This window comes from Triticum dicoccoides, chromosome 1B (assembly GCF_002162155.2).
Source record: "Triticum dicoccoides isolate Atlit2015 ecotype Zavitan chromosome 1B, WEW_v2.0, whole genome shotgun sequence".
NCBI classification, from domain to species: Eukaryota; Viridiplantae; Streptophyta; class Magnoliopsida; order Poales; family Poaceae; genus Triticum; species Triticum dicoccoides.
The window spans coordinates 668,148,921-668,159,430 of record NC_041381.1 but is presented as its reverse complement, the minus strand read 5'-3'; the positions used below and the strand labels follow the sequence as shown (position 1 = coordinate 668,159,430).

At 54.0% G+C, this 10,510-nt stretch overlaps 1 protein-coding gene across 2 annotated transcripts; it reads right to left on the bottom strand.

The window, feature by feature from the left end:
- Positions 1–8,513: 8,513 nt before the first annotated feature.
- On the bottom strand, positions 8,514–10,159 carry LOC119311981 (CRC domain-containing protein TSO1-like). 2 transcript variants are annotated; one of them, XM_037587700.1, is made up of 6 exons: positions 10,095–10,159; positions 9,744–9,989; positions 9,470–9,629; positions 9,183–9,318; positions 8,981–9,075; positions 8,514–8,875 (listed from the first exon to the last, which is right to left on the bottom strand). In XM_037587700.1, the coding sequence occupies exons 1-6, from the start codon at positions 10,139–10,141 to the stop codon at positions 8,873–8,875; spliced, it is 687 nt and encodes a 228-aa protein (XP_037443597.1). In that variant the 5' UTR covers positions 10,142–10,159; the 3' UTR covers positions 8,514–8,872. The 2 variants fall into 2 exon arrangements, with proteins under 2 accessions (XP_037443597.1, XP_037443605.1); XM_037587708.1 differs by having other exon boundaries at positions 8,981–9,072.
- Positions 10,160–10,510: the final 351 nt, after the last annotated feature.

The window sequence follows — 10,510 nt, the reverse complement described above, 5'->3', positions numbered from 1 at the left end:
TCGCCGCGTGTGCCAGTTGTGTGGCATTGAGGGCCAGTGGTCCTCCAAGTGTCACAAACGTTTTCAGAAGAGCTTTCTTGGTATTGGCAATGACGGCAAGGATACGCGCAACTTTGCCCGTCAGGTTGCCATGGCTGATCGTCCGGCGCCGCAGAAGCAACAAGGACAACAAGGACATACTCAGTCCGACTCCATCGATCCCCACTGGTACATGGACTCTGGGGCGACGGAGCACCTGACAAGCGAGATGGGGAAGCTTCACACTCGTGAAGCCTATCACGGCTCCGACAAGATCCACACCGCCAATGGAGCAGGTATGCACATCTCTCATATTGGTCAAGCATCTCTTCTCACTAGACATGCCAATAGGAGTCTTCAACTTCGCAATGTTCTTAGAGTTCCATCTGTGACACGTAATCTTCTTTCAGTTCCTAAACTCACACGGGATAATAATGTGCTTTGTGAATTTCATCCTTTTGATCTTTTTATTAAGGGTTGGGGCACGAGGGACATTCTTCTTAGTGGGCAGCTGTGCCAAGGCCTCTACCGTCTGGAGCATCCTGGCGTCGCCCGCATTTTCAGTGGAGTTCAGGTCTCTCCGTCACAGTGGCATGCTCGTCTTGGTCACCCGGCCACACCTATTGTTCGTCATGTTTTGCGTTGTCATGAGCTTCCTAGCCTGTCTAGTAATAAAGATGTAGCAGTGTGTGATGCTTGTCAGCAGGGGAAGAGTCATCAACTTCCTTTTTCGGAGTCCAGTCGTGAGGTGAAACATCCTTTAGAACTTGTGTTTTCAGATGTATGGGGTCCTGCTCAGACTTCTGTCAGTGGTCACAATTACTATATCAGTTTCGTTGATGCTTATAGTCGCTTTACCTGGCTTTATCTTATTAAACGTAAATCTGATGTGTTTGACATTTTTGTTCAGTTTCAAAAACATGTTGAACGCCTTCTCAAGCACAAAATTGTTCATGTCCAGTCGGACTGGGGGGGCGAGTATCGCAACCTCAACTCCTTCTTTCAGTCGCTTGGGATAGCTCATCGTTTAGCATGTCCACATACACATCAGCAGAATGGTTCAGTAGAACGTAAGCATCGTCACATTGTTGAAGCTGGTCTTACTCTTTTGGCCCATGCATCTGTTCCATTTCGGTTTTGGAGTGATGCCTTCACCACTGCATGCTTTCTCATAAATCGTACTCCCACTCGTGTTTTGAACATGAAGACTCCCATTGAGGTTCTCCTTAATGAACAACCTGATTATACCTTTTTCAAGGTTTTTGGGTGTGCTTGCTGGCCGCATCTTCCTCCATATAACAAGCGCAAGCTTGAGTTCCGTTCCAAGAAATGTGTCTTTCTTGGCTATAGCTCTCTTCATAAAGGTTACAAATGTCTTCATGTTCCCACAAATCATGTCTATATATCTCGGGACGTCGTCTTTGATGAGCATGTTTTTCCCTTTGCCAAACTTCATGTGTCCACTGCTGAACCACCATCTCTGCATTCATCCTCTGTTGCCATTGCCAATTTGATGATATTGCATATTCTCCTATATTGTTACCTAACCATGGTGCAGACACTGGACGTGGGGCTCGTTTGGAAATTTTGGAGGCGCCATCGCCTTCCTCGTCGGTCTCACCAGTGGCTCGCGGTGATCAGCCCCTGCATGGCCTCGGTCCTTGTTCTCATGCACGTACGACCGAGCACCCAACGATGCCGTGCGTCTCGGCGCCCCAGGTTTCTGGGTCGGCGCCTTTAGTCTCCAGGCTTCCTGCGTCGGCGCCTCTGGCTTCTGGGCAGCCCGCCTCGGCGCCCTTGCTGCCCTCGGCGCCTCTGGCCCCTGGGCCGGCCTCGCCGCCTCTGGCCTCTGGGCCGGCCTCGCCACCTCGGCCTGCCTCGCCGGTCTCACCACCTCAGCCGGCCACGCCGGTCTCGCCTAGACCGATCTCACCCGGATCAGGCGCCCTCTCGCCTGTGCTGACTGAGGCATCTCCGTCGCTGGCTGGGGCGTCTCCATCACCGTCACCTTCGCCGTTGCCCTCTCCGGCTCCTATGGCTCCCGCACCTCCTCAACGACCACATACACGGAGTCGCAGTGGTGTTTTTCAACCCAAACAGCGCCATGATGGTATGGTTGCTTGGTTGGCTGCCTGTCTAGCTGCTGCTCGTGCGGATCCGGCCTCTGAGCCTCGTACGTATCAAGCTGCGCTGAGTATACCTCATTGGAGAGAGGCCATGGAGCAGGAGTACCATGCTCTTCTTCGTAACAAGACTTGGACTCTTGTTCCGCCACCACCTCGTGTCAATGTCATTGATGCTAAATGGGTTTTCAAAGTGAAGAAGCATTCTGATGGGTCTATTGAGCGCTACAAGGCGCGGCTGGTTGCTCGCGGTTTTTGGCAGCGTTATGGTCTTGACTATGAAGACACTTTCAGTCCAGTGGTTAAACCTACTACTATCAGGCTTCTTCTTTCTCTTGCAGTTACTCGGGGTTGGTCTCTTCGTCAGCTTGATGTGCAGAATGCTTTCCTTCATGGTGTACTGGAGGAGGAGGTTTATATGCGGCAGCCCCCTGGTTTCTCTGACCCTGATCGTCCTAATTATTTGTGTCGTCTCACCAAAGCACTCTATGGTCTGAAGCAGGCTCCTCGTGCTTGGCATGCTCGTCTTGCGACAGCTCTTCGTGCTCATGGTTTTGCATCATCGGCTGCCGACTCTTCATTGTTTCTCCTACAAAGGCCCGAAGTTACTATGTATCTGCTGGTCTACGTAGATGATATTATACTTGTCAGTTCCTCTCCGGTGGCTGCTGCTGCTCTTGTTCGGTCTCTTGGTGCTGACTTTGCGGTCAAAGATCTTGGGAAGCTTCACTACTTCCTTGGTGTGGAAGTTGCTTCTGGTTCTGATGGTCTTGTTATGATGCAGAAGAAGTACGCTTTGGATTTGTTGCAGTGGGCTGGGATGCTTAAGTGCAAACCGACTACTACACCTATGTCTACCACTGACAGGATCACTGCTATAGATGGTGAGCTTTTGACTTCTGCTGATGCGACACAGTATAGGAGTATTGTTGGTGGGCTTCAGTACTTGACGATCACACGTCCAGATATTTCTTTTGCTATCAACAGAGTCTGTCAGTATCTTCAGGCACCTCGGGACACTCATTGGACTGCGGTCAAGCGCATTTTGCGCTATATTCGCTTCACATTGTCCTATGGTTTGCACATTCGACCGAACTCCTCTGGGGTCATCTCGGCTTATTCTGATGCGGACTGGGCCGGCAGTCCGGATGACAGGCGATCCACGGGGGGCTATGCTGTGTTCTTTGGTTCTACCTTGATCGCCTGGAGTGCTCGGAAACAAGCTACTGTTTCGCGTAGCAGTACTGAAGCTGAGTATAAAGCTGTGGCTAATGCAACTGCAGAAATTATCTGGATACAGTCTTTGCTTCAGGAATTCGGTATATCTCAATCACAGTCTCCTATTCTTTGGTGTGACAACATCGGTACTACATACATGTCTGCTAATCCGGTATTTCATGCTCGAACGAAACACATTGAAGTTGACTATCATTTTGTACGGGAACGTGTATCTGAGAAGCAACTACAGATCCAGTTCATCTCTTTCAAGGATCAACTTGCAGACATCTTCACCAAGCCCTTGCCTCTACCACAGTTTGAGACTTGTCAGTGCAATCTTACCCTTCTAGATTCTGTAGGAAGTGGCTAAGATCGAGGGAGGGTGTTAGATTGTATAGTTCCCGTATATGTGTACGTATGATGTAACATTGTACCTCTTCATTCAGGGAGTACTTAGAACTCATCTAGATGAGATATAATTTGGTCTCATTCACTTTGAAAACAAGAAGAGATACAACCCACGTAAGCACACACACTCTTATAGCATCACATCCAATGGCTATGAAAGGTGAATGAGACCAAATTATATCTCATCTAGATGAGTTCTAGCAAAACTGCTTCATTATATATATATATATGTGTGTGATAGGCCACCCTTAAAGGGTTGTGCGTTTACGAAGGCCGGCCAGCGCAGGGGTTGGTTGGGAGCTAGCCCAGTCGGCCGGGGCGACGAGCCAGCAGCCGGACCTGGCAGCCGGACGGGTGCGGGGAGGAGGCGGACCCGACGCGCGAAGTCGGCCGCCGCCTGGAGCGGCAAGCCGGCGGGAGCAGAGGCCGGACACGGCTGGAGCATGGTGGAGCCGGCAGGCGGCGAAGCCGGCCGTCCGGGTCGCGGCGGAGACGGCGGGCGGTGAAGCCGCGAGCAGGCGCGGGAGGCACGGCGCGGCCGGCACGGGGAAGCGGCCGGAGGCGCGGCGACGGACGCCGGCACGGCCGGGGGCGGAGCCGGCCGGGCGTGGGAGCCGGCGGCCGGGGCAACGGCGACGCGGCCGAGTGCGGGGCGGAGCCGGCGCAGGATGCGCGACCCGGCGGGCGGCTCGCGAACCCGCCAGAGCGGCGCGGGAGGAGGCGAGGTGCGGACGGGGCCGGCAGGCCGGGTTGCGTGGAAGCCGGCGCGGACGAAGGCGGGGCGCGAGCCGGAAGGGGCTTTCGCGGAAGCCGGCGAGGAGCACCCGGCCGCGGGCCGACGCACGGAGGAGCGAGGCCGGCACGGGAGCCCGCGGGCAAGGACGGAGACGACCCAACGAGGGGAGTGCTCTCCGCGGCCGCTGCCGCGAGGGCGGATGACGGCGATGACGAGACGGCCGCGGCACAGCGAGCCAGCGAGACGGCGAGTCGGCCGCGAGGGCGACGGGCCGGATGGCGGAGGACTCGACGCGCGCGGGCCGGGCCAGATGGCGGAGCCGGACGCGGCAGCGGGCTGCTGGCGCACAGGGACGGCGCAGGCGTTGCGGCTGCGGGTGCTCGGCCGCTGCCGGTGCCTGGTCGAGTAGCGGAGAGAAACAGGAGCGAACTCTCTGTATTTTTGTTTGCACTGCTGCGCGAGAGGAAACTGAAACAGAGCGAGGGAGCGGGCGCCTGCGAGCCCGGCGATGGCGTCGAGCCGCCGCGTTGCGGCTGTGTGGGCGGCATGCCGAGAAGCCACGGACGCTCGCGGAGATCAGGCGAGGTGCGTGGTTCAGCGGCGTCGCAGGAGGAGGCAAAGGAGTAGCTAGTATCTGTCCGGTTGTTGTCGAACTTGTATCAGGTTGTTGTACGGGATGTGGTTTGACCATTGTTGACTAGCATCTAGCTAGCTTGCAAAGATGGAGTATGGAGGAGCGAGCGCTCGTGTGTCGGCCAAAGCAAGGCGCAACGCGGGGGAAGCAAACGCAAGCGGCGCGTGGATGGCCACGGTCGACCGAAACAAGGCCCCGCGCGCGGCGCGCACGCGGTCGGATAGCCGGCGCCGCAACGATGGTGACGAAGAGGGCGAGGCCGACGGCAAGGACGCGTCGCCCCTCGCGGCCGCTCCGGGGGCGTGTCGATGTTGGGCCCCCGAGCGCTACCGGAGAGATGACGGCGACGCAACGGTGATGACGAAGATGGCGAGGCCGATGGCGAGGACGCGCCGTCCCTCGCGGCCACTCTGGGGGCGTGTCGATGTCGAGCCCCCGACCGCTACTGGAGAGACGGCGCGACGCCGCGGCGGTGAAGGCGAAAAATGGTCCCGCCCGGACTGCGAAACCAGCAGCAGCGTGGTAGCATAGTACCGTCCCACGGCGGGGCGCCAAATATCGTGGTATTCTCACGGGGGTGCAAGACGACATATGCCACAAGGTGGCTTCGTGTGAGGGCAAGACTGCTGCTGAAATATTCAGGGACGGGTATGCGAGTAGCACGCGCTAGTTTACCCAGGTTCGGGGCTCTCCGGAGAGATAACACCCCTACTCCTGCATGTCTGAGTATATCTGGCATATATGGTACAGAGTGCTCCTGAAGCTGTATATGAGGTCAGTACCATAGGCATCTGGCATCTGGCCTCGTATATGCCTCGTATGTGGCATGCTAGTGGCCGGCCATGCCGATGGCCGTGAGCATGTGTGTGCTCATGCGTGAGTGCATGTGAGCGTGGGGGAGTGGATGGATGGATGGATGCTATATATAGTGTGGCTAGCTTAGTATGTAAGCTAGGTAGTGGGCATGGGTAAGGCATGGTGCATGTCATCTTTGTCCCCTGGGTCACTTTATAAATAGTGCCAGGGGACAAGTGACACTATACATGATGGCTGAAATGACACATGAATAGTGCTCGGGTACGGCCGTCTCGTTGATGTCTTGTCGGTGTCGGGTCGAGCTGCAATCGGCAGCCGGGTGGTGGACGCAGTCGGCAGCCGGCAGCTGGCTGGGCAGAGCAGTCGGACGGGGAGCCGGCAGGAGCGGCCGGGCAGTTGGACTGAGGGGCTTTGCTAGCCCCGATGTCTTGAAATATCTTCTTGCCGTCCTCGGGATTCCCATAGTCAATTACTCTGACAAGCAAGCAACGCCAGGCTACTTCACGTACGCGCATACGGCGAGACGTGCACAGGCACGTAGAGGAATCCATCCAGCTGCTTACTAGCTAGCTAGCTTTGCACGTACGTCGTACGTTGTTGGCAATTTGGTCGCCAACATATACATATTCATATTAGTTAGTGAGTTAGGTTCTTGGTTTTCTGCTCGAGTGAGTATCTTGCATCATCAGTTGAGCTTCGTATAACTGACGGCTATGCAACTGTATTTTCTCAGTGGACAAAAAACCGATTCTTACTGAACCAAATGTATAGGGCAAGCTAACCAACTCTACTGCAGAAAACTAGTACTCCCTCTATAAACTAATATAAGAGTGTTTACGAAAAGAATCCCAATTTGACATCAACAATTTGTTTTGCCTCCTTCAGAGTACAGCTTGCATGCGATTTGTCCGGCGTCACATATGAATCACCAATAAAAGAAAGAGTGCAAGATGCAGCCATAGAATTAAGAATGTGACGATGCAAACATGAGTGAGAGCATATCATCAGATTATGTAACGCAATGCAGATCATAACGCCACCAGGCATCTTTGTTTATGCACATCAGATCCATACTGCATTGGGTTTCAAACACCATTCTATAAGGGAAACGTTTAGAGCCGGTGCGCCGGCCGAGGCGCTCGGCCGGTCGCACGCGGATCCGTCGCACGCCAGCCTGGCGTCGCCCACTCTTGCGCATAGCCAACCAACCTGTTTCTTACGGGCCCGCAACCACTTTATTATCCATCCAGGAACTTTCCTCGTCTCCCCACCACAGCCTTCGTCTTCCTCACCGCAAGCAGCTGCTCGCGCTCCTCCGCCATGGCCCTCGTCGGCCCTAGCTCCGCTCACCGCTAGAGGACCCTCCCCCAAACTGCTCCATCCCTAGGCACACACACTTGCGCATCCATGGTCTCAGCCTCCGCCGCCACCACGACGGCCATCTCGTCCCCATTCATCTCCGCGGCGGCCGCGCTCATGGCGACCCTGGACGCCGCGGCTCCCCTCCTGCTCCGACGGCGAGCTGCATACCTTGCAAGGCGACGGGCACAACCGTGAAACGCAGAGATGTTGGAACCAGCATCTGGTTTTGCTACAATCGACAAATCTAGAGCTGGAACCAGTATGCGGTTTTGCTGCATCGCCCGAAGTGTTTTCTGCGGCGACGACGGCGGACTTCGTCATTTTGTTACAACCGACAATGCAAAAGCTACTAACGGCGAGCTTTTTTGTTACCACGGTGACCGGCGGACCTAGCGACCAGGAGGTGGCTCGAAGCAAACCATGTGGCACTGGGCAGAGTCAGAGCTAGAACCTGCCTTTTGTTTTGCTACAACCGGCTAAGCTAGAGCTGGAACCAACTGACGTTTTTGCTGCATTGCCGGAGTGTTTTTCTGCGGCGACGGCAACGGAGCACATGATTTGTTGCAACCGTCAAAACTAGAGCTGGAAGCGGGCATGTGATTTGCTGCATCGTGTGATTTGGTTTCTGCGGCGACGACGGCGAACGTCCTCATTTGTTGCAACCGACAAGAAAAAAGCTTCGACCACCGAGCTTTTTGCTACCAAGGTGAAACGGTACCCGACGACGGTGACCACGATGAGTTTCGCCGAATAGGATTGGGGCGCCAAGCTGCAACGGCGAGATGCGAGGGCGGTTTTGGAAGATGGCGGCCATAGATGCTGGGGGAGGCAGGGAGGAGGGGGGCGACTGGAACTGGGGCGAGCGGATGGCATGGCGAGGTCTCGCCGAAGACGTGAAGGCGTTGGTTTTTGCTGCAATCCGTGAGCTCTCGTCGGAGTCGCGTGGCCAGCGTCGGCGGTGAGCCTCGCGGGGGCGAGGCAAGGAGGAGAGGGCAGGAACAGCTGTTGCGGGGCGCGTGGGAGAGAGGCGACTGCCAGACGGCAACCTACGCGCGGAGGAGAAACAAGGAAGGAAGAAGATGACCTGGTGGATAAGGATCCAATGGCTTAAGACGGGCTGATCGTACGGCTAGCGTGCGACCGGCCGAAACGTTTCGGCCGGCGCGCCGGCGCGTATCGGTGCCCATTCTATAAAGTATATAAGAGAGAAATCATTTGCAGGAACTATGTATTGTGTGCACAAGAAATAGCTGAACCAACCCTTTCCAGGCACGCGGTATGTATGGACGCCGACTGACATTCCTACATGAGTATGTATACGTATGTTCTCAAGTATCTATCCGTCTGATCAAGACCATGTTCTGAGGCTAACGACATCGCAGATCATGGAGTTGTCGCCGTGCTTGCTTCGAGTAACCAACCAACCATTACAAGGAATCTACAGGAACCTGGCCGTGCTTTACAGTGGGAGATGTCTGAACAGGAGGTGACTTGAGGATGGTATAAGTAGGTAAGGTGACTTGCATCATGCTCTCGTATGTCTGAAGCCTACTGTCATCACTGCACAAAAGGAGCACATCACCTGGATTAGTTGCTTATCTCTGATGAACAGACATATACACTAGGATGATTTCTCTGCACAAGTAAGCATAGGAGCAAACTTACCCCGTGTTTTGGCCGTTTGCCCGCCGGTTCGACGGCCCTGCTGCTGCTTCTGGTACCTCCTTGACCTCCAGATCCAGCCTTGCACTTATTGGCTGCTGTGTACATAAACGCAGAACAAAGAGAGAAAACTACACGAGTGAGTGTGATTGATCACTCAGGGAAGAGGCGCATAAATAAAGAGAAGAGAAAGGGGTGTGCTCACGAAATCTGCTCCCGTCGTCATTGCCGCACACTTGGCACTTGCATTTGGAGGTGCACTTGATGTTACGCCTCACGCAACCGCAGCGACTGGCGCATTCGGTTTGGCATTTACACCCAACGGCAGACTCCTTGGCAGCCTGAAATAAGCGCGTCGCATTTCAGGTACTAGGCACTTGGCAGAGGGCAGAACAGAACGGCATTCATGAACTAGGTACTGTGCTCTCCTCTTAGAAGAGGAGCAGAAAAAGAAGAAGAAGAAGAAGAAGAAAAAGAAGAAGAAGAAGAAACCTGCGCCTTCCCACGAGTCATCACGGTCGAACCTGAAGCAAGATCCTCAACCTTGATCCCTAGATCCTGGAGCTTCTCCTCATGGGTCTTGGTGTTACCGCAGTCCTTGCAGTCGCAGCGCTCAAAACAAGGCAAGTTAGCCCTGACACATCTGCAGTAGCTGCAGGCAGCAAATCAACAAGCAACAGTAAAATTGCAGCACTGGACAATTAGTATATCAATTAACTAGCTACTTGATGGATGCATCTGGTTGACATAATTCAACTCTGCATACAAGTTTTGGCACTTGGACGAGGCACAGTGGCACGGCTGTCGCGCAGACCCTGGTTCTAGTTCTGGCAATGGCTTAGGTTGAGGTTGAGCGGCAGCTTGGTCAGAAGCAGGCTGGGCAGCGGCAGCTTGGTTGTATTCAGCGAATTGCTTTGTGATCGTCTTCTCATTTCCCAAGATGTTCTTGCACTTAGCACGGCACTTGCAGTCCTTAGAGCAGACCCCTTCATTTGTGAAACAAGCACAACCGCTGTACATAACAAAACAATTCGCAAGCTGGTTGGATGGATCAGTTTAAAAAAAACTGGATAAATCAGGTTCATGTAATTTCAATTGTTTGCGGTTTTGCACGTACCCATGGAAGCAATTGCGGTCGGCACACGAGCACGTCTGTTGCGACATCACGGCCAATGATGAGGAGCTAGCTGCAATGAGAATATGAGATGCACAGTATGAGACAGGATGCATGGTGTGCGATGCACGATCAAACTTGCTCAGAAAACTTATGTTGAGCTAGACAATTTCTGAAGAAGGCAGATAAACCAACAGTGGGATTGTGCTCAAAAATCTAAACTAGTACGTACAATTGAATAGGAAAAACCCATGCATCCAACTAGATATCAGAGATCTACACATGCTCAAACTTACTGCAATCCAAAGCATTATGCGCAGCCGCAGATATCAAAGATTTTTCAATCCGCATTACAGAACAAAGTTTCCAAGCGTCAGAGTTCAGAGTTAAATCTACAGCCAGCAAGCATTCACGAACCA

Excerpts from the sequence above, each read along its gene's own strand:
- LOC119311981 (XM_037587700.1), bottom strand. The coding sequence starts at position 10,141 with ATGTCGCAACAGACGTGCTCGTGTGCCGACCGCAATTGCTTCCATGG. Across the intron at positions 9,630-9,743 it reads TCGTCCAAGTGCCAAAACTT|CTACTGCAGATGTGTCAGGG; the intron begins GTATGCAGAGTT and ends TGCTGCCTGCAG. Across the intron at positions 9,076-9,182 it reads TGACGACGGGAGCAGATTTC|CAGCCAATAAGTGCAAGGCT; the intron begins GTGAGCACACCC and ends TTATGTACACAG.